Here is a 23,493-nt window from a genome sequence, read left to right as displayed (position 1 = left end):
ATAAACTTGAGAGAGGTGATGAAATTTCACCCACTCTTCGCAAAGCAATCGAGGAATCCAAGATTTGGGTAGTTATTTTCTCAGAAAACTTCGCTTCATCCACATGGTGTTTGGATGAACTTGTGCATATACTTCAATGCAAGAAAATAAATGAGCAGGGTAGTGTTATGCCAATCTTTTACGGCATAGATCCATCGGTTGTACGAAAATAGGAGGGTAGCTAAGGAGTTGCATTTGCTGCACATGAAAAACGTTTCAAGGATAGAATGAAGAAGGTACATCAATGGAGGGCTGCTTTAACAGAAGCATCAAATCTGTGTGGGTTGGATTCGAAGAATTTCAGGTGATCACTTTTTAGATATCCCTAAATATCAAATCTAGCTATTTAAGATGAATCTTCTACAAAACACATGTACATGTATATATAATTTAAATCTACTAGCTAGCACTTTTTAAAATCTTTGACGAACTCATATTATTCTTATTTTTATGATTGTGGAAAAAATGAAAAATCAATTTTATTGTAGAACTCAAATCAAACAAAAATACTCCTAATAAATATTTTTTTTATTATTAAGAAGAGCCACAACATATATGCAGGAAAAATTTGAACCACGCAAATATAAATAATAGAGAATTAAAATTTCTCTATCTGTTTCTCTATGTAGCTAACTTTTCGTTAGGACTCTGTTTTTTTCCCCCCTAACGTCTGTATTGTCTTCATTTTTGTAGGCCTGAGTGCAAGTTAGCTCAAAGGATTGTTGATGATATTTCATTGAAATTGCCTAAATATCTATCAAATGAACATTTATATGGGCACCTCATTGGAATTGAAATAAAGATCAAAGAAATTGAATTATTGTTATCAACTGGCTCAAAAGATGTTCGTATTGTAGGTATTTATGGCATGGGAGGTATTGGTAAGACCACCCTGGCTAGTGTTGTATATCAAAGATTATCATATTCTCATTTTGAAGGTTGTTGCTTTCTTTGGAATGTGAGGGAAGAATACACAAAACATGGACCAAATCATTTGAGAGAAAAACTTCTATCCGAGTTGTTAAATGATGAAGCTATTCTAAAGATGGATTCTCCATTTGTGGCATCACCTTTCATTCTTGATAGACTTAGACGTAAAAAGGTACTCATTATTCTAGATGATGTGGATAGTTCAATCCAGTTAGAAGCTTTAGTTCAAGGATACGATTGGCTTGCTCGTAGTAGTAGAATCATTGTTACAACTAGAAATGTGCAAGTTATCAAGAAAGTAGCTGATAGATTTTACAAGGTTGAGGGATTAAGTCACAATGAATCTCTGGAGCTCTTCCATCTGCATGCTTTTGGAAAAAATTCTTCTATAATGGGTTATGATCAATTGCTGTTAGAAAGGGTGGCAAGGTATGCAAATGGAAATCCATTGGCTCTTAAGGTCTTGGGTTCTTTCCTACATTCCAAAAGCAAAGAAGAATGGGAAATTGCATTAAATAAATTGAAAATAATGCCAAACCAGGAAATCCAAGATGTGTTGAGAATAAGTTATGAGGGACTGGATGATGAAGGGATCAAAAGTACATTTCTTGACATTGCGTGTCTATTTGGTCAATCTTTTACTAGAGATCAAGCAGAAAACATGTTAGAGGCCAGTGATTCATTTGTGAAACTAGGAATAAGTGTTCTCATGGATAGGTCTTTAATTGAAAATGGTCTAATAAAAAATGAGTTATGGATGCATGATTTGATACAACAAATGGGTCGGACAATTGTTCGTGATGAGCATAGAGAACCTGGTAATCGTAGCAGGCTGTGTGATGCTAAAGATATCTGCCACGTGTTGGAAAGAGAAACAGTAAGTGAAAATGCATTTCTGATTTCTTCTAAATTTGAAATAAATCTTCTGACCAAAAGAAAAAAGAAAAAGAAACAATAAACAAACTTCTGACAAACAAAATTAGGTGTCTGTACATAGAGTTCTTAATAAATTTTTCTCATATTGTATCCTTAACTAAATTATATGCTGATATGATTGTCAGGGAACTGCAACAGTTGAATGCATATCACTCAACATGTCTACAATTGACAGAGATATAAAAGTTTGTCATGCAGCTTTTTCTAAGATGCATAATCTACGAATTCTCAAAATTTACATCTGTGGCCTTTGGGATGATATTAAGTTCAAACTATACCTTCCTCAAGGTCTTGATTCTTATCTTTCTGATAAGCTAAATTATTTTCAATGGGATCTATATCCTTTGAAGTCACTGCCATCACATTTTACTCTTGAGAATCTTGTTGAACTGATACTACGTGGCAGCCATCTAAAGAAACTTTGGAATCGTGAAGTTCAGGTATACTTAATTTAATCTATAATTTTAGATGTTAAAAATACACGAATACTAAATAACTCTAACGTTTTTTTCTCCATCTGTCACAGTCACTTCCGGTATTAAGAAGAATCGATCTTAGTTATTCCAAGCTTCTTTCTGAATTACCAGATCTCTCTGTTGCTCCAAATCTGGAAAGTATAAATCTTGAAAGCTGCACAAGTTTGGTTCGGGTTCTTTCATCTCTTCAAAATCTACAGAGGCTTACTCATCTAAATTTGAATGGCTGTTCCAAACTCAAAGATATTAAAGAGATATCAAGGAGCACAGGCAGGTTCTTGGATCTTGAAAGGTTTGGAGGCATTCGGAATCTCTTGAACAACATTGGTCAGCAGAATTTCGTATTTCTCAAAAGTTTTGTCCAAAGATTTACAGGCAATTTATCTCTCTACTCATCTCAGTCCCACATTTCTGAAATAAAGTTTCCAATGAGTTTATCAGTTTTGCGTTTGAGTGGGACAGTGATAGAAGCATTGCCGCCATCAATTGAGTATATTCCTGGTCTTGTCCTATTGGATTTGAGTGATTGCACAAGACTTAAAAGTCTTCCAACCAACTTTTGTAATTTAAAATCTCTTGAAGAAGTAGATTTGTCAGGTTTTCTGGAGCTGGATAAATTTCCAGAAGTCTTTGAGCCTATGGAACACTTGACATATCTTAACTTACGTGAAACAGGGATTAAAGACTTACCAAAGTCGATTGAAAATCTAGTTTCCCTCCAACAATTAAATATGATACTATGCAAAAATTCTGGGTTTCTCCCCAACAGCCGTTGTAACTTAAGAAAGCTTTTGTTGATAAGCCTCGAGTGGTGTCCTAAACTTCAAAAACTGCCTCCTCTTCCACCTGCTTTGATTGTAGTGCGCTTAAACAATTGTGAGAGCCTGAAATCGTTACCAGAGCTTCCATCACTATGTTATAGCTTGTATGCAAGGTTCTGTACCTCTCCAGAGAACATATCTAATTGGTGGTCTCCACTGTTACACAATGTGAATATCTATAATATTGGAGAACAAATAAACTTTCATGATTCTGAAAAATTGGATCAGAATACAAGCGACAGCATACGCGATCATGCAATAAATCAAATTCTATTTCGTTTGAAATTTGAAGGAATGGTATGTACACTTCTCTTCCTTTGCTCTTTAATCAGTTATGAAATATTTATAATTTTTCAGCAAGTTAGTGTAATTTCCCATATTCCATATTCTTCATACAGGACATTAATTTCCCTTTGGAGATAGATAGCACAACATGTGAATTTCGATATCCAGGAGATGAAATTCCAAAGTGGTTCTGCTACCAAAGTTGTGAGACTTCGATCAATATCAGGCTTCCTCCATATTGGAATAACGAAAATTTTTTGGGTTTGGCATTCTGTATTGTTCTTGATCGGAATAAAATTGACCCTGGTATAACTCTTTTCATTGGTAGTAAAATCAGTTTCAAAACCATTGATGATGATCATCTGTGCCAACAATATTGTTATACGAATCTTATGGACTACGAGCATAGTTCAGATCACGTGATCATGTGGTATGTCAAAGAACTGAATTTGCGAAATTCAAGACTAAGTTGGCCCTCTACCTGTAGCACAGAGGCCTCTTTGCATGTCTGGCCTGAATACATTGTGAGTGTCAATTACAATGGCGGTGCCGTTGGAGGTCAGTACGGCGAGATTAGAAAGTTTGGGGTTCGGTTTGTATACAATGAAGATATAGAGAGATTTGATCGAGAAAATAAAAGTAAGAATAAGAGACGCTTTGATGAATGTTGTGAAGCAAGTAGTGGAAATGAAGCTTTTGGCTCTCATGATGAAGAAGACCATGATGAATCACATTCTAAGAAAGTCAAGGTTATGTGACTGTTAGAAGATCATGCAGAGCAACTGGACGTTGAGGAGCCAAAGAAAAACAGAACAATTATGTGCTGTAATTAGGAGACAATTTGGTGTTGATTATGAAACCAGTCAATGTGAAATTGTTGGCTCTGACATACGACAAAGATGGAAATCCCTTGATAATTCAAAGAAGTAGGTAAATTAATTTAAACTTGTTTTGTTTTCTTTTGCAAATTATTATTTACAACATGCATTTAGTAGTATCTTAACTAGATTAATTTATGAATTAAGTTATCTTAACTATATTAATTTATGAACTAAGTTTACAAATTAAAAGGTAATTCTTGAAGGAAATTTTGGTTTTCTTTAGTTCGAAATAATGCATGTGACACAAAGAAAAAGAAAAAGAAAAACTTATTTTTTGCACAAAAGTATTTTGATTGACCTTTTTGTGTTTATATTGGTGAATTTAGTTTATTCACAATTTGGCGTGTCTTCTATTTTTAGTTTCATGCTATGAAGAAACTATATGAGTTATGAAGCATGACAACCCTTAGCTTTGCCAAGTGTGTGACAAAATGTGTTTTTGTTGTTGGATATCAAACTTGACAAGCTTACTTATCTCAATTTGTGTGGTTGCTCCAATCTTAGATGTCTAAAAGTTACGTGTAAGAAACTGCTTAAAAGGTGGCAAGATGCAGAGCATTTGGATTTTGAGGGACCATAAAACAGAACCATACCGTAAAATACCTTAGAGAAAAGTTTCTCTGATAATTATGAAATCAGTGAAAGTACAAAGTTCTTGGCTCTGATGTATGTGGAAGAAGAAAATCAAACATATTCACTGCTTAGGTAAATTAATTTAAAATAGTTATTTATTTGCAATATAAGTTATAATATACCCTGTTTACAACATGCATTTTCAAAATATTTTAATTTTATTAATTTTGTAAACTAAGTCTACAAATTATATGGTAATTTTTAAATGAAAATTTTGATTTCTTTAGTTTTAAATTAATCGGTAGAAGTTAATATACTCTGTTTAGGGCAATCATTTCGTAGTATTTTAGTTGTATTAATTTATAAACTATATTTACATATTATAAGGTAATTTTCTAAAGGAAAAGTAGAAGATCTCTCTTCCTCTTGTCTTTTTTCTGACAATTGGCATTGGAATCCCTGTTTTTGTAATATCGATATGAATTTCTTTAACTACTATAAGCCATTTTACATATATTTGTAGAGAAAATTAAAAAAAAAAATATATATATATATATATATATAGATAGAATATATAACCATGGATATTAGTTTGTTTATGATGCTTTCTCTATAAAAAAACTTGCTGAGTATAATATTTGTCTATTTGATTTAATCTTTTTTCCTAGTATGGCTGTATTCCCTGCCAAGCGGTTGATAAAATGCGTTTATGCATGATTGGTAATTTTTGTGTTTAGAATTGTTTGCCAGAAGGAATACTCTTTCCATCACTAGTTAAATAGTAGATTCTGACTCAGTATATATGGATTTGCTTTAAAATTGGATAACGCCTATCTGCAGCTGTTTCTCTCTTGTACTTGTTGATTCAACTGATCATAATCAATCTCTATCTTTCAACTTGAGCAGTACCATTGAGTTAATACATGGACAACTTTGCAACATGCAACTTGACACTTGGGAGCCGTTTATTTTTCTTGGCAAAAGATGGTGTTTGCCTCTATATATAAGTATTGACTCATTTCATTTTGATTGATTTTGTTATTGATTTTGAAATTGCTCAATATGCATTGTATTATTATTATTATTATTATTATTTCCACTTTTTGAGGGGCAATGTGTTGTAATATTTAGCAAGTTTTATGGTCATTCTTCAGTTTGCTTATGTGTCAAACTATAAGACTATCCCTGAAGTTTGTGCCTTATATATGGCCTTTGGGAAATGGTCCATAAAAAATATAGGCCTTTGAACTTCCATTAATCCTTCAGATTGTGGGATTATTTATTCTCATATGTTCGTTCTTGTTTCTTTCGTATCCTAGAAATACTCTGTTTCCTATGGAAAGAAAGAAAGACTAATATAAAACTGGTGCTTTAATTAATAAATAAAAAATAAAAAAAATGAAAAATGAAAAAAGCTAAGTTTCATTCAAAAAAAGTCTAAGGTTCTTCCAAATATACATACCAAACATGATAGACAAAACAAGTACCATTGACGATAATAATTCCATTTTACAAACCATATCCAAAATTTCAATGTCGGCGATTATCTGTGATTCTTCAAAATTTGCACGTCAAAAATGTCATAAGACTGAGCACAACTAAAGCAACAATCTAAACATATTCATTGTAATTTTACCCATTTACACTCCAAAAGTATTTACTTTCCCCTTGCTTCTCTCAATCTTACTGACCTTTTACAGTACATACAATTTTTTTTTTTATTTTTTTTTTTAATCTTGTATGAAACCATAATTCCAAACAACAGTTGAAAGTGATTCAAACCAAAATTCCTAACAAATCACAGAAAAAAGAAAAGAAAAGAAGTGAATGAAGTGGTTACCTGTCAAAATTAATTAATTAAAAAAATAACAGAAATCTAATTACAAAATTTGGGTGAAAATTAAATTCACATCTCACTTTCTCACCCCCATTGGCCCAAATCTCCCCCACCAATGGGCCTGCTATTGATGCTTACCTATTCAAAACATAGGCTGCGCTATGATCCCCTGTAAGCATAGTTGTGTTGTAAAAAATAACTAAAACAAAGAGGTCATTGACCGCTGACTTATTGTTGTAACTTGACTCCTAGTCTTTTTCGTCAACAACTCATAGTTCGCCAAGGAGAGGGAGTTTAAACATTTTCTTGGATCTAGTTTATGAAGTCTGCTCCACATTGATATCTGTATCTACCTAAACATGGCTTCTTCTTCTCTTTCTTCAGCAATCTCAATTCAAGAAATGTACAATGTGTTCTTGAGTTTCAGAGGTGAAGACACCCGCAATCAATTTGCTAGCTATCTGTATGCTGCTTTATCTGCAAAGCATATCTCAACTTTCATGGATGATCATCAACTTGAGAGAGGGGATCAAATTTCACCAACGCTTAGGAAAGCAATCCATGAATCCAAGATTTGGGTAATCATTTTCTCGGAAAACTTTGCTTCATCCACATGGTGTTTGGATGAGCTTGCGGAGATACTTGAATGCAAGAAAAGAAGTGAGCAGGGTACTGTTATGCCCATCTTCTATGGTACAGATCCATCGGCTGTACGGAAACAGGAGGGTGGCTATGGAGTTGCGTTTAAAGAATTTGAGAAACGTTTTGAGGATAGAATGGAGAAGGTGAAACTATGGAGGGCTGCTTTAACAGAAGCATCCAATCTATGTGGGTTGGATTCAAAGGATTTCAGGTGATGGTTTTCTATATATATATATATATATATATGTCCTAATTACTAATTAATGCTAGCTATTTATGATGAATCTTCTGCAAAATTATAGTTACAATAGAAAACAGTACTATTTGGTGGAAGTCTTGAAAAAAATTTCTAAATCATTACTAATTTGAGTAAATCATCCATCGTTTCTTTGCTTTAATTAACTTTGCTTGCCCGTTTCTCTATCTTTGCTTTCATGAAAATCATCTTTTCTTTGCTTTAATTAACTGTATTTGGTTGCCAGTTTCTCTATCTTTGCCTTAATGAAAGTCAGTCAAAAATAGTACTGCTTTTAGTTTTCATTGCCAAGAACAAGCACAAAAAATACAGAGAATTGAAGAATGCAAATAAAATACTAGAGAATTAGTGCTCTTTCTTTTTCTCCAAATACCTAACTTCCTGTATCATCTTCACTATGCAGGCCTGAGTGCAAGTTAGTTTTATTGAAATTGCCTAAATATCTTTCAAATGAGCATTTCTATGGGCACCTCATTGGGATTGGAAAAAAAGTCGAAGAAATTGAGTTGTTATTATCCATTGGCTCAACAGATGTTCATAGTGTAGGAATTTGGGGGATGGGAAGTATTGGTAAGACCACTCTTGCTAGTGTTGTATATCAAAGATTATCATATACTCAATTCAAAGGTTGCTGCTTTATTTGGAATGTTAGGGAAGAATATTCAAGACATGGGGCCAATCATTTATGAAAAAAAACTTTTATCTCAGTTGTTAAATGATGAAGCTATTCTAAAGATGGATTCCCCATTTGTAGCATCGCCATGTATTCTTGATAGACTTAGACATGCAAAGGTACTCATTGTTCTGGATGATGTGGATAGTTCAACCCAATTAGAAGCTTTAGTTGAAGGGTGTTATCGGCTTGCCCCTGGAAGTAGAACCATTGTTACAACTAGAAATATGCAAGTGCTTAAGAAAGTAACCGATAGATTTTACAAGGTTGAGCTAGTAAATCACACTGAATCTCTTGAACTGTTCCGTTTACATGCTTCTGGTAAAAAATCTCCAGTAATTGATGATGAAATGGTGTTAGAAGTGACAAGATATGCAAATGGAAATCCATTAGCTCTTAAGGTCTTGGGTTCTTTCCTTCACTCCAAAAGCAAAGAAGAATGGAAAATTGCATTGAATAAATTGAAAATAATTCCAAACCCGGAAATCCAAGATGTGTTGTGAATAAGTTATGAATGACTGGATGATAAAGAGATTCAAAGTATATTTCTTGGCATTGCATGTCTATTTGATCAATCTTTTACAAGAGATCATGTAGAAAGCATATTAAAGGCCAGTGATCCGTTTGTGAATATAGCAATAAGTGTTCTTATCGATAGGTCTTTAATTGAAAACAGGGTAAGTCCTATAGGAAACAAGTTATGGACGCATGATTTGATACAACAAATGCGTCGAACAATTGTTTATGATGAACATAAAGAGCCTGAAAATCGCAGTAGGTTGTGGGATCCTAAAGACATCTGCCACGTATTGGAAAGACATACAGTAAGTGAAAAAGCATTGTTGATTTCTTATAAACATGAATAAATCTTTTGATAAGAAAAGAACGGCAAACAAACTTCTGACTAGCAAAACTAGGTGTCTATATGTATGTAAAGTTCTTAATAAATCTTGTTATATTGTGTTGATAGTTAATATGCCATAAAAGTCCAAAAGTCACCTTGGATTTGTAAAAGCTAACTAGAAAAAAATAGAAAAATAAAATAAAGAAAAAAATGCTTGAAAAATGCTTTTTACCTTCTCTGTTTTTACTCTGCAGAATATACCGTTGCTGCAATATATACATCCCTGTTCTATATATTTCTTCCGTTTCAGGTCACAGTTAGCTAGCTGTTCAACAGCCAACAAATTGTATTATTAACTATGTTAATGTTGATTTGTTTGTCAGGGAACTGCAATGGTTGAAGGTATATCGCTCAACATGTGTAGAATGAACAGAGATGTGAAAGTTCATCTTGCCGCCATTTCTAAGATGTACAATCTACGAATTTTCAAAATCTTTGTTTGCCGTAATATGGATGAGAATAAGTGGTACATCTGTGACTGTAAAGACAAGAATAAGTTCAAACTATACCTTCCTCAAGGCCTTGATTCTTATCTTTCTGGTAAGCTAAATTATTTTCAATGGGATTTATACCCTTTGAAATCGTTGCCATCACATGTCAGCTTTGACAATCTTGTTGAACTGATTCTACGTGGCAGCCGTCTTAAAAAACTTTGGAATCATGAAGTTCAGGTATATTTAATTTGATCTATTGTTTTAGAAGCCAAAAAAAACTATTTAACCTTTTTTTTTTTTTTTTTTTTTTTTTTTTGTTCCCCCTCTCTATCTGTTGCTTAATGAAATACCAAATATGTCTCTTGCTCCAAATCTCGAAAGTATAAATTTTGAAGGCTGTACAAGTTTGGTTAAGGTTCTTTCATCTGTTGAAAATCTCCATAGGCATACTTATCTAAATTTGAATAGTTGCTCCAAACTAAGAGATCTGAAAGAGATATCAAGGAATACATGGTATTTGGATATTTTAAGCTTTATAAACAACTTACCTCTCTACTCATCTCAGGCCCACATTTATCAAACGTTTCTGATGAACTTAACAGAATTACATTTGGATTGGACAGCAATAGATGAAGTGCCCCCATCGATTTGGCATCTCTCTAGTCTTGTTCGATTGGATTTGAAATATTGCTTTAGACTTGAAAGTCTTTCTAGCAGCATCTGTAAGTTGATATCTCTTGAATATCTAACATTGCGTGGTTGTGTAAAACTGTATAAGTTTCCAGAGACCTTAGAGCCTATGGAACATCTTAAATACATTGAATTAGGTCACTCACTGATTCAAGAGTTACCAGAGTCGATTGAAAATCTAGTTTCTCTCATAAGATTATGTATCTATAGTTGTAAAAACATTGAGTTTCTCCCCAACAGCCTGTGTAATTTACGAAAACTTGAGTATATAGACATCCAAAGGTGCTCAAACCTTAAAAAATTGCCTCCCCTTCCAAATGCTTCATTCAGTTTGTTGTTAGTCCATAATGAGAGGCTGAAATCATTGTCTGAGCTTCCATCTTTATGTTTTTGTCTGTCTGCAATGTACTGCCCGTCACTGGAGAACATATCAAATTGGAAGGCTCCACTATTACACCATCTGAATAGCAATCATATTGGAGGGCAAACCGACTTGCATGGTTGTGAAAATTTGGATCAGAATACACGCAACATCGTACTTGCTGGCCGTGGAATATTTCAAATTCTGTCTGGTTTAAAATTTGGAAGCATGGTATGTCCCTCTCTCTTCCTTTGCTCTTTTAATCAGTTATTAAGATATTTATAACTTTTCAGCAATATTGATTAATTTCCCATTCATGATACAATGTGACAATTTTGAATTCCGTTATCCCGGTGATGAAATTCCAAAGTGGTTCGGCTACCAAAATAGCGGTACCTCAATGAATATTAGGCTTCCTCCATATTGGAATAATGACAACTTTTTCGGTTTGGCTTTCTGCGTTGTTGTTTACCAGCATAAAAGTAATGCAGACCATCATGTGTCGCTCCAAATTGGTTGTAAACTCAATTTCAAAACCATACCTGATAATCTTCTGTGTGAACATGATTTTTTATGGATCTTCAGTATGCGAGTATAGTTCAGATCATGTGGTCATGTGGTATGTCGAAGAACTGACTTTGCGAAATTCAGGACTAAGTTGGCGCTCTAATTGTTGCACCATGGCCTATTTACATGTGTGGCTTCGATGGACATACATTTATGATGTCGATGAGGATGTCAACGAATATTACAATGATGATACCTACAACGATGTAAATGAATATGGGGAGATTAAGAAGTTTGGGGTTTGGTTTGTATACAAGGAAGATATAGAGAGATTCGATGCAGATACTAAAAGCAACAATAAGAGACACTTTGATGAACGTTGTGAAACAAGTGGAAGGGAAGGCTCTCATGATAAAGAAAACGATGATGTATTGCATTCTAAGAAACTCAAGGTTGTGTCACGTATGTGACTGTTAAGAGATTACATATGTTAAGGAGCCAAAGGAAAAAAAAAAGAGACAATTCTGTGCTACAACTAAACTAAGATACAGGCTTTGATGATGAATTGATATTAAGAAGCCAGTTTCTCTGTGACCTGTGACCATTTAGGTAAATCAATTTAAAGTCCTTTTTTTTTTTCGCGGTAATTTAATTTGTAAAAAGTTAATATATACTGTTCACAACATGCATTCAGTAGCATTTTAATTATATTAATTTATAACCAAGTTTACAAACTATAAGGTAATTTGTAAGGAAAAGTTCGTTTCTTGGTTTGAAATGATACAGTGCGAGCAAAAAAAACAAAAGAAAAAAAAAGCTATTTGTTACGAAAAGTCTTTTCATGTATATATTGGTGAATTTTGTTTTTCCAAATTTTGGCATGTTTTTAAGTTTCAGGCTATGAAGAAACTGTGTATCTATGCAGCATGAGTGCATGACAACCCTTATCGTCAATTGAAAGGTACCTTGACAAAGTTCTCTTCCTCTTTTTATTTTTCTGATCTTGGCATAGAATTTTGTGTGATATCAATATGAATTTCTTTCAGTCCTATATACCATTTTACATATATTTGGAGAGAAAATTAAACAAAATACAGAATGTATTACTTTTGCATAAGATTCTGAGTTGTTTGTGATGAATTTTATGTGTAAAATACATTAAGTTGAACGTTCTTATCTTTCTTAGTATTTGTCTATTTGATTGAGTTTCGACTCTTGGTATTATTCTCTGCCAAAGTGTTTGATAAAATGTGTTTACGCATAGTTGGTCATTTTTGTGTTTTGAATTGTTTGCCTAAATGAGTACTCTTTCCATTATTAGCTAAACAGTGGATTCTGATTCGGCATATAGATTTGGTTTTGCATTGGATAACAAGGTAATTTCAAAAGGAAAAGCTTGTTTTCTCTTGTTTGAAATGATATAAAGAGAGGGAAAATAAAAAATAAAAAATAAATTTGTTATGAAAAGCATTTTGATGGATTTTTCGTTTATTGGGTTGTTTTTTTATAGATTTGGGCTATGAAGAATCCGTCACAACACTTAGCTTCAGAGGAATGGTGTAGCATCAATTTCTTTGACTTATAATACTGTGAGTCATTTTACAGAGAAGTAAACACAATATAGAAATATATTACACATGGATATGATTCTGAAATAAGACAAGTTATATGGTTAAGTAATTTTGCTATAGTACCGTTCACATCCACGTTATTAAGGCAACTCCTTTCCCCATTTAGTAATGAAGTTGCCCGCTGTTACCGAAATTACATATTATTTTTTTAACAGAAGAAATTGATAAACTATACAGAGCTTAAACCAGAGTTAACTCAAACTTAGCTAATTAACCATCTGACTCAGTTTTGATTAAAAACAGAGTTAATGATCAATGTTTACAACCACATATACCCAATAAGACCGGCATTGATTGCTGATTTTGTAACTTTGACTGCTGACTTTGTAACTTCTTGTTTGTTTTTTTACCTTTTTTTAATTTTTTTAATTTTTTTTCCCCCAACAACTTGTAGTTCACGAAGAGAGCTAGAATTTAAACAATTCTTGAATCTTCTCCTTTTATACTTTTCCTTCCTTTTTTTATATATATTTTAGAACGAAATATGGGATTTTAAAATCCTTGGACTTTTTGTTTCCTTTTATTCCTCACTATATTTTCTCTGATTATAATCGAAAGTGTTATCTTTATTGATCTCTGTTTAAGTCTGGGTTACTATTTTTTCCTCCTGTCTACCAGCTTGAGGATCCCCTAATAGCTAGACTGGGACTTTATATTTAGACTAGAACTGTATATTCACAGATACACTCATTTGGGCATTGACCGATAACTTTAGACTAGGACTTTATATTCACAGATACACTCATATCGGCATTGACCGCTGACTCACACTTATAAGTGTTAATCTAGATTTTTTGGTCAACAATTTGTAGCTTACTGAGGAGAGAGAGAGAGAGAGATTCTACATTATAAAGTTCTCCATATTGAGCTCTGTATCTACACCATTCTTCACTAAGAAAGCTTTAATTCCTAAACATGGCTTCTTCTTCTTCTTCTCTTTCTTCCGCAATCTTTCCTCAACAAAGGCATGAGATTCAAGAAAAATATGATGTGTTTCTTAGTTTTAGAGGTGAAGACACCCGCAATCAATTTGTAAGCCATCTTTATGCTGCTTTATCTGCAAAGCATATTTCAACTTTCATGGATGATCATGAACTTCAGATCGGTGATGAAATTTCACCCACACTTAGCAAAGCAATCCATGATTCCAAAATCTGGATTATCATTTTCTCAGAAAATTATGCTTCATCTACGTGGTGTTTGAATGAACTGGTGGAAATTCTTGAATGCAAGAAAAGAAATGAGCAGAGTGTTGTCATTCCAATCTTTTATGGTATAGATCCATCGGATGTACGAAAACAGGAGGGAAGTTGTAAAGTTGCATTTGCTGAACTTGAAGAACGTTTTAAAGACGGAATGGAGAAGATGCATCAGTGGAGGGCTGCATTGACAGAAGCGTCTAATCTATGTGGATTGGATTCAAAGAGTTTCAGGTAATTAATTTATTAATACCAGTAAGTAGTGCAAAATAGGATCTGCCTAAAAGTAAGGCCCAATAATTTATTTCACACTTTTAATTACCACATCCAAAACCTAGCATTTTTATTATTTTTTATTGGCAGGCTTGGTGCAATATAGTAAAATCACAAACAATATACTTATAAATTCTCCTATTTAGTTTGCAATATATTGTAATTCGTGATAATATATATAAGCTTTTAGAATCAATTGGTGATTTAACATGCTATCAGATTTTAAAATGTTAAAAACCTAGGTTCAATGGCAATGTTAGATATTAACTTGATATATATAATAAATTCACATCCTAACAACCTATTTAAAAAATTAATATTTGTAAGGATCATAACAACCCATTTAAACAACTAATATTTGTTAGGGTCAAAATAGCAATGTTAGACATTAACTTGATATACAAAATAAACCTACACACATCCTAACAATTTAGATATTAGCTTGATATACATAATAAACCCATATTCTAAAAGTCTAAACTTTTAAGATCTGCTTGATATATGCAATAAACCTACATCCTAACGGCTTCAGCTTTTGCGATCAGTAATTATTTAACAAATAGCACTTTTTAAATAAATTTCATTTAGATACTTAAGGTTCTTTTTCCTAATTACATTTAGACCTCATATTTTTAAAAAATTATAATTAACCTTCTTTTAATTTATATATTTATCAAAACAGACATTGTTATTTAATGACGTGTTCTTTTGTGTATTTGTGCTTTGTGTGGTTCTTTTTAATAAATAAATAAATAAATAAATGTTTGTGATTGAATAAACTAGTGAAAATACTATTTTGACTTTTAACTGTTAAAATTAGAAAACTAGATGGAGGTTAACGATATTTTTTGCACGAATGAGTTCTTAAGGTAACAAAGGCAAAACCAAAGAATCATATTGAAATTTGCCCCTTTTTAAAATGTATAAAGAGCTCCTAATTCTTATGTTTTAAATTCCTCACTTTGTGCAAAAGAATGTAAAGTGTTATCATCAAGTAGATTTTTGAAATGCTGAAATAAAGCTGAATTCGTAGTATTATTGCGTTTAAGATCTTTTATTTACCCAAAAAAAAAAAAAAAAAAAAGAAGGGTTCTTCACCATTTATTTACCCAAAAAAAACCAAAAATAAAAAAAAAAAGGTTCTTCACCGTTTACCAACCGCTACATGATTGATTCAAAAGATTAATTCATAAATTCCAGTTTAAAACAATAAGACACTAAAATAATATATTAATAATAAAAGGACATCCAATAAATAATATTATTTTCACTTTAACCGGTAACAACAAACAACGACAATAAATATAGGATTTTAAAAGTGAATAATTCCAAATAGTTTCAATAGGGTATTAAAATTTCACTATTGTGCTTTTATATCAGGACTTGGGTACCATTTTTCTTAGAACTGTTTCTTTTTTTTTTTTTTTTTTTTTTGGCGTTTTTGTAGGCCTGAGAGTGAGTTAGTTCAAAGAACTGTTGGAGATGTTTTGAAAAAATTGCCTCAATATCTATCATCAGATGAACAATATTTCAAGGGACTCATTGGAATTAAAGAAAACATAAAGGAAATTGAATCACTATTATCCATTGGCTCAAAAGATATTCGACTTATAGGTATTTGGGGCATGGGGGGCATTGGTAAGACTACCCATGCTAGAGTTGTATTTCAAAGATTATCACATTCTCAATTTGAAAGTTGCTGTTTACTTCTGAATGTTAGAGAAGAACATGAAAGACATGGATTAGATCATCTGAGAAGGAAACTTATATCTAACTTGTTGAATGATGAAACTATTCTAAAGATGGATACCCCAGTTGAAGCTTTACCTTTTAATATCTTTGACAGACTTCGACATAGAAAGGTATTTATTGTTTTAGATGATGTGGATAAGTCAATCCTATTAGATGATCTAATCGAAGGATGTCATCAACTTGCTCTTGGAAGTAGAATCATTGTTACAACTAGAGATAAACAAGTGCTCAGGAAAGCAGCCCATGGTATTTACAAGGTTGAGAGCTTAAATGACAATGAATCTCTTGAGCTCTTCCGTTTGCATGCTTTCGAGAAAACTCTCCAACAATTGATGATGAAATGGTGTTAAAGGTAACAAGATATGCTAATGGAAACCCACTAGCTCTTAAGGTCTTGGGCTCTTTCCTTTGCTGTAGAAGTAAAATAGATTGGGAAAGTGCACTGAAGAAGCTGAAAAGGGTTCCAAATCTAGAAATTCAAAATGTGTTGAAAATCAGTTACGAAGGACTAGATAAAGGGAACAAGGATATATTTCTTGACATTGCTTGCTTATTTAAGTCATCTTTTACAAGAGACCATGGAGAAAGCATATTAGATGATGGAAATTCCTCTGTGAAAATAGAAATAAGTGTTCTCATTGAAAATTCTTTACTTGAAAATATTAAAGGTCGATGGGAAAATGTGCTATGGATGCATGATTTGTTGCGCCAACTGGGTAGGGCAATCATACGTGATGAAGATAAAGAACCCGGTAATCGTAGTAGGTTGAGCGATGCTATGGAAGTCTGCGAGGTATTGGAAAATAGTGCGGTAAGTAGAAATGCATTATTGATTTCTTCTAAAATCGTTTGATTAATTCTTCTGACCATTTCAAACAAGCAAAATTAGGTCCATGTATACCAACAAGTTCTAAATAAATCCCTTTATTATCCTCATATATAATATTAATGTTCATCTTAAATGCCAGGGAACCAAAGCAGTTGAAGTCATATCTTTGAACATGTTTGAAATTAAAAAAAATGTGAAAGTGTGTCATGGAGCCTTCTCAAATATGCACAACCTACGAATCCTCAAAATTTATTATTTTGATGACATTCGTCGAAATGAGTTTCTCCCAGTTTGTGACAACAATATTGGTGGCAATAAGTTCAAACTGTCCGTTCCTCAAGATCTTGATTCTTATCTTTCTAATAAGCTAAGGTATTTTCAATGGGACTTATACCCTTTGAAATGGTTGCCATCAAACTTTATTCCTGAGAATCTTGTTGAGCTTGTACTTCGTGGCAGCCGTGTTGAAAAGCTCTGGAATAATCATAGAGTTGTGGTATGCTTAATTTACTTATAGTATAATAGATGTTAATGTACATGCATATATGTACTAATGATTAACCCCTTTTCCATGATATTGTTACAGTCTCTTCCGGTGTTAAGAAGGATGGATCTTAGTTATTCTAAATTCCTTACTCAACTGCCAGATCTCTCGCAGTCTCCAAATCTGGAAAGTATAAATCTTGCAGGCTGTACAAGCTTGGTTCAAGTTCTTTCAGCTCTTCAAAATCTTGACAAGCTTACTTATCTAAATTTGAATGGCTGCTCTAAACTCAGAGATTTTCACGAGATATCAAAGAGAACAAAGGGATTATCAAAAAGTTGCATCCAAAATTTTACAAGCAATTTATGTCTCTACTCAACTCAGGCTCACATTTCTCAAAAGTTTGCACCGAATTTAAGTTATTTAGGTTTGAGTGGGACAACAATAGAAATATTGCCCCCATCAATTGGGTATCTATGAGGTCTTGTGGAATTAGATTTGTGGTCTTGTAAAAGACTTAAAAGTCTTCCAACAAGCATTTGTCATTTGAAATCTCTTGAATCTTTGGATCTGCGTTGGTGTGAGAAACTGAAGGCGTTTCCAGAAATCTTGGAGCCTATGGAACACTTGACATTACTCATGTTAAATGGCACGGGGATTAAAGAGTTGCCGGAGTCGATTGAAAATCTAGTATCGCTCAGAGCTTTATATATGCAAGTATGCAAGGACTTTGAGTTTCTCCCCAACAGTCTACGTAATTTAAGGAACCTTGAGATCATATGCCTCGACTCCTGTTCAAAATTTCAAATGTTGCCTTCCCTTCCACCGTCTTTGCTCGACTTGGCGGTGGAATATTGTGAGAGATTGAAATCGTTACCAGAGGTTCCATCACTATGTTTGAGTTTGTCTGCAATTGGCTGCACGTCACTGGAGAACATTTCGTATTGGAGGGCTCCAATATTACTTGATCTTGACATCACTAAAAAATTGAACGGAATTTATGATTATATTGACTTTTATGGTTGCGAAAAATTGGATCAGAATACACGCAACATGCTCACTGATCAAGCAGTAATTCATATTGTGTCTCGGTTGAAATTTGGAAGAACTGTATGTGCATCTATTTCTTTTCCTTTGCTGAGATGTTTATAATTTTGTTTTGGCTAAGTTTGATTAATTTCTCATGTTTATGATGCAGAGTGAAAGGTGTCATGATTTTCGCTATCCGGGAGATGAAATTCCAAGGTGGTTCAACTATCAAACTTGTGGGACTTCAATCAATAATGTTATGCTTCCTCCATATTGGAATAATGATGACTTCTTGGGTTTCGCTTTCTGCATTGTTCTTCATCAGAATAAAATTAACCCTCATATATTTCTTGATATTGATTGCAAATTAGATTCCAAAACCATCGATCACGATCATCTGTATGAATATCATTTCTTCACGTATGTTGAGGAAAAGGAGGTCAGTTCAGATCACGTTCTCATGTGGTATGTAACAAAACCGACTTTGCAAGAAGAAATGAATGGACTAAATTGGCCATCTACTTGTAGCACTGAGGCATTTTTCCACGTCTGGCATGAGTATTATGATTCAAGAGTCTATGGACGTAAGTCTGACGAGATTAAGAAGTTTGGGGTTCGGCTTGTATACAAACAGGACATAGATAGATTAGATGCAGAAACTGTAAGAAAGAATAAGAGACGCTTCAATGAATGTTGTGAATAAAGTGGAAGTGAAGCTGTTGACTCTCTTGAGGAAGAAGACGATGATGAATCACATTCTAAGAAACTCGAGGTTATAAACAGTGAGATGATGCCACACCAACAACCACCTTTGAAAGCATTTATGCATATCAAATCAGTTGATGCTAAGGCATCATCTTTGTCTGTTGTTTCTGCACTCTTCCGGTTCTTCTTCTGTTTGTTTTCTTCGTACTCTGTTTCCGCAAATGATGCTTTAGTTGATGATTCAGATGATGCTCCTCCTATCTAATAACAAACAAAACTCGCCGAAGCAGTAAGGTAAACCGCAATTACACTTTTTTTTTTTTTTTTAATGGAAAATTAATTTGTAGGAGTTGATGTACGCTGTTTTAGAATATGCATTTTGTAGTATTTTGGTTGTATTAATATATAAACTAATAAGTCTACAAATTGAAAGCTAACCTGCAAAGGAAAATTTTGTCTTTTGTTAAAAATGATACACACAGGGAAATTAAAAATATTCGTTATGAAAAGTATTTTGATGGATTTTTCATGTAAATATATTGGTGAGTTTTGTTTATCACCATTTGGCATGTTTTTTAAGTTTCAGGCTTTAAAGAATATATGTGGAGCTGTGCAGACACCACGGCAGGTAGCTTCAAATGAATGGTTCTGGCATTAGTCTGTAAAATACATGAACTGGTAAGTCGACATGTTCTGGATGTTAATTACAATGTTGGCATGCCCACTGTAGGCAGTGTTTCTGTCCGTACTCACTGATATGTATGAACATTCCCGAGTATTTTCTCTATAAATTTTGTACCGATTTATACTAATAGGCTTTTGACAGTGAATTAAATCTAAACAATGACACTTTTTATATATGTAGTGTGAAATTGGGTTTATATATAGGTGGGCTCGAGAATTGTCCTCCAGGCTTTTAAACTTCCGTCAATTTTCTTTTTTTCTTCATATACTCAAATTACTCAGTTAATGCGAAGATTATGAAACCAAGTTAACTTTTAATGTTAAGTTGTTGGCTCTGACCTAGGAGGAACAAAAAAATCCTAAGACTAATTCAAAGACAATCAAGCATATTTTTGATTGCTTAGGTAAATCAATTTAACCGCTTTCTTTTCTTTACAAATTAATTTAGTTAATTTATATGGTTCTATCATTATTTGCAAAATTCATGAACTACAAAATATTGGCATTCCTATTTTAAGCAGTGCATTTGTCTTTAGATACGTATGAACTCTGAATTTTTTTTTTAATATAAAGTCTGTACAGATTTAAGCTACTACTTGACAGGAAGATTCAATTCTAGTAATATGACACTTTACTCCATGTGTTCCTGTTCCTTCCGTGCCCTAGAATCAAGTATCCAATTTGTACAATCTGAATTACATTTTCATTTGTAACATAAGAGGATAATATACTTAATATGGGCGATATTAGTCCGTATTTGTATGCCGAAGTGCATACATTTTTATTTTTTTTTGGGCTAATTTATACAATTTGGACAATGTTTTTTCTGTCATTAAAAGCATGGTATATATAAGTTAGATGATATTAATACATCTGATGTATTAAATTTAAATGAGACATGCTTAAGAATATTTCCAATTATTTATCAATGAATATTTTTGAAATATAAAAAAATCATTAAAAAAGTAATATGCCTAATAATTTTTATAAGAGAATAAAATCTCCCCTAGAAAATTATTAGTTTTTCAAAACATGGCTAAATTCCAATCAGACTTTCTGAATTAGACAATTACATTTTCTTTTTTAAAAAGCGTAAACAAATTACATTAATTTAATCATTAGAGAATCAAATTTAATCATTATTTTAAAATTACATTAATTTAATTTAATGCATCACATCTTTCAATACCATTATTATAATATTAAATAAATAATTCACATAAAAAGATAGATAGGTCACAGTTAAAACAATAAATGTTTTTAGAAAAAAAAAAAACTAGAGAACAAAAATAAAGAGTTTTGTTGTAAGATGCTTTAAAAATTCAGTTTTTATATTAAAAAATACTATTTATGATAGAAAATATATTTTTTATTTTAAAACATATTTTTAAAGATACTTTTATATATCGATTCATACGAGATATTTAATCTTAATGATAGACGTTTAAATATGCTTTAGCCATTTATTAATAGATAGTTATAAAATATTAAAAATAAAATATGTTTAATAGTTATTGTAAAGTGAATAAAATCACCTGCTAGAAAATTATTAATTTTTTCCAATCATATTTTTAAATTAGAATATTACATTTTCCTTTTTAAAAGGCAGACAAATCCAATTCAGAGAAATTTCCGGATATTGTTGTCAAAGTCAAGTCTTCAAGTCTTCGCGTGTGGCTTTTTTTTTTTTTGCACGCGCTAGATGGAAGTTACCGTCAAACAACCCCATTATTTGTTTTTTCCTACGCGCGTGTGGCTTTTTCTTCACGCTCTCTCCATTTTTTTTTAAGTATACAAGAAGTTATTTGAAAATTATTAATTGCATATTAATGAACATCGGTAGTTATTATGGATTCATATAATAAAATCCTGCTTAAAAGTTATTACTAGAAACGATTAAAATATATATATATATATATATACAGAAATTTTATGATGAGAATGGTCCGTATGAGAACCGTAATATTAGTGATGGTTTTTTATAGTATTTACTGTCGCTGCATCATAAACAAACTATATATATATATATATTTATTTATTTATCTTTAAAGCAGAGTTATACAAGATCAATAACTTCACTTGAAGGCACATACACCTAATAAGACAAATTCGCTTCCTCAATTCAAAGGCGGATGGCATTGACCCCTGACTTTGATCTCCATTTATACTTCTCCTTCCTACTTTTTTCTTTTTCCAAATTATTTTAGAACCAAATATTTATTTGGGATTTTAAAATCCTTACACTTTTTTGTTTCCTTTTTTTCCTCACTACTTTTTCTCTGTTTATAGTCAAGTTGTTATCTATATTGATTTCTATTCCTACCCTTCTTTTCTGTAAAATACCCGAACCAAGTCTTTGAGGTTAAGTACAATGTTGGCATGTCCACTTTGTGTCTGCAGTCTCCAAGATGTATGAACTGTCAAACTACAAGTGCTTTTCTATATAAATACAAATACGAGAGAAGAAGAGTAACTAAAGAAAATAACATTTAAGGGATTTGTTTTTTTTTTTTTTTTTTTTGGGGGAATTAGTAATTTGACTATATTCAAACTTAAATCCATAACATAGGATTACAAAATATATTTCTGATATATAAAGTCACATGTCCAGTGGGAGGAGACAATTAATCTTGCAACGACAATTTTTTCATTTCTCTCAAGATTCCTCGATCCAAGAGTTCTTTTGAATCCAGATAATCAACACTACTCATGTGGTATGGACAAAATATCAATCAATTTTTTAAAATAAAAAATTTAAATCATTTTATTTTCACTATACTCTTCTTAAGGATCACAATTCAACAACCCCGATCTATGTAAAATGACATTTCTCTGTCAGTATGTTTCACGCGTCACATAGAAAATAGAGCAATAATAATCAAATGACTCTATCACCCCTAATTCCATTAGATAATTCCATGGCTTCAGGGAGAAGGAAAAAAAAAAAAAAAAGAAGGAAGCCAACTTGAAAATTATTAACTATATACTTTAAAAAAAAAAAAACTTAAAAATATTTAATATCATCGGGTTGGGCAATGACCACATAAAATGTCAACTTTAAAGTTCAAATCAGACGACCTTTTTCTTCTCTCTCTCTCTCTCTCTCTCTCTCTCTCTCTCCAGGTTTGTAATATATTATATTGATTGTTCTATGCTTTAATTTTAAATCAATAAATCACAATCGTTAATAGGTATTAGACATTCATATGATCTATAAAAAAAAATTTATATATATATATATATATTATATATTTTTTTACAAAAAAAAATTACTGGAAACAATAATATTTTTCTATGATCTGCCGTGGTCGGTGGTCTCCACTTTTCATTTTATTATAATCAGAACCGTGTGACCGGTTCAAATACGTAGTACCAAGTTGGTCTTCTATGCTATAGCTAAGCTGAATTATATTTTTCTCCAATATAGTTTACCGTAAAGTACTATAACTATCTTCTGATAACTTTAATTAATTATCTTTGTTCATATTCAATGAGGAGAGAGTTTTCGATCTCTCATCTCTGAACGTATCTTAATAAACAAAAAAGCAAGCTAAGAAAACTTGACCTTTTCCCATTGACATTTTCCTTTTACTTGTGGATTTGCAGCTGGTTATAGCAAGAGAAATGGCTTCTTCTTCTCTTTCTCTTGAAGAAAAGTACGA

At 32.4% G+C, this 23,493-nt stretch overlaps 3 protein-coding genes across 13 annotated transcripts; all 3 read left to right on the top strand.

Annotated features, from left to right (window-relative positions):
- The first annotated feature begins 203 nt into the window (after positions 1–203).
- LOC125419193 (disease resistance-like protein DSC1) lies at positions 204–6,245 on the top strand. Of its 2 annotated transcripts, none has more exons than XM_060818388.1 (6): positions 204–343; positions 733–1,846; positions 2,031–2,345; positions 2,432–3,499; positions 3,601–4,413; positions 5,848–6,245. In XM_060818388.1, exons 1-5 carry the CDS (start codon positions 267–269, stop codon positions 4,243–4,245), a joined length of 3,219 nt encoding a protein of 1,072 aa, XP_060674371.1. In that variant the 5' UTR covers positions 204–266; the 3' UTR covers positions 4,246–4,413; positions 5,848–6,245. The 2 variants fall into 2 exon arrangements, with proteins under 2 accessions (XP_060674371.1, XP_060674370.1); XM_060818387.1 differs by having other exon boundaries at positions 3,601–4,417.
- A 707-nt stretch (positions 6,246–6,952) lies between these two features.
- LOC112490436 (disease resistance protein RPP2B) lies at positions 6,953–20,366 on the top strand. 10 transcript variants are annotated; one of them, XR_009639443.1, is made up of 12 exons: positions 6,971–7,631; positions 9,577–9,793; positions 9,891–9,924; positions 10,290–10,969; positions 11,109–11,854; positions 12,137–12,206; positions 13,842–14,309; positions 15,796–16,911; positions 17,069–17,425; positions 17,516–18,523; positions 18,612–19,441; positions 19,734–20,366. XR_009639443.1 is itself a non-coding variant. In XM_060818523.1 (5 exons), exons 2-5 carry the CDS (start codon positions 9,075–9,077, stop codon positions 11,393–11,395), a joined length of 1,170 nt encoding a protein of 389 aa, XP_060674506.1. In that variant the 5' UTR covers positions 6,962–7,631; positions 8,080–9,074; the 3' UTR covers positions 11,396–11,767. The 10 variants fall into 10 exon arrangements, 3 of the variants coding, with proteins under 3 accessions (XP_060674506.1, XP_060674504.1, XP_060674505.1); XR_009639442.1 differs by having other exon boundaries at positions 10,253–10,969; XR_009639439.1 differs by having other exon boundaries at positions 9,891–10,969.
- On the top strand, positions 13,792–16,094 carry LOC132799350 (TMV resistance protein N-like). The gene is made up of 3 exons (XM_060817959.1): positions 13,792–14,309; positions 15,796–15,962; positions 16,069–16,094. The coding sequence occupies exons 1-3, from the start codon at positions 13,792–13,794 to the stop codon at positions 16,092–16,094; spliced, it is 711 nt and encodes a 236-aa protein (XP_060673942.1).
- Positions 20,367–23,493: the final 3,127 nt, after the last annotated feature.

This window comes from Ziziphus jujuba, chromosome 6, assembly GCF_031755915.1.
Source record: "Ziziphus jujuba cultivar Dongzao chromosome 6, ASM3175591v1".
Lineage (NCBI taxonomy): Eukaryota > Viridiplantae > Streptophyta > Magnoliopsida > Rosales > Rhamnaceae > Ziziphus > Ziziphus jujuba.
This window is presented reverse-complemented; position numbering and strand designations above follow the sequence as displayed.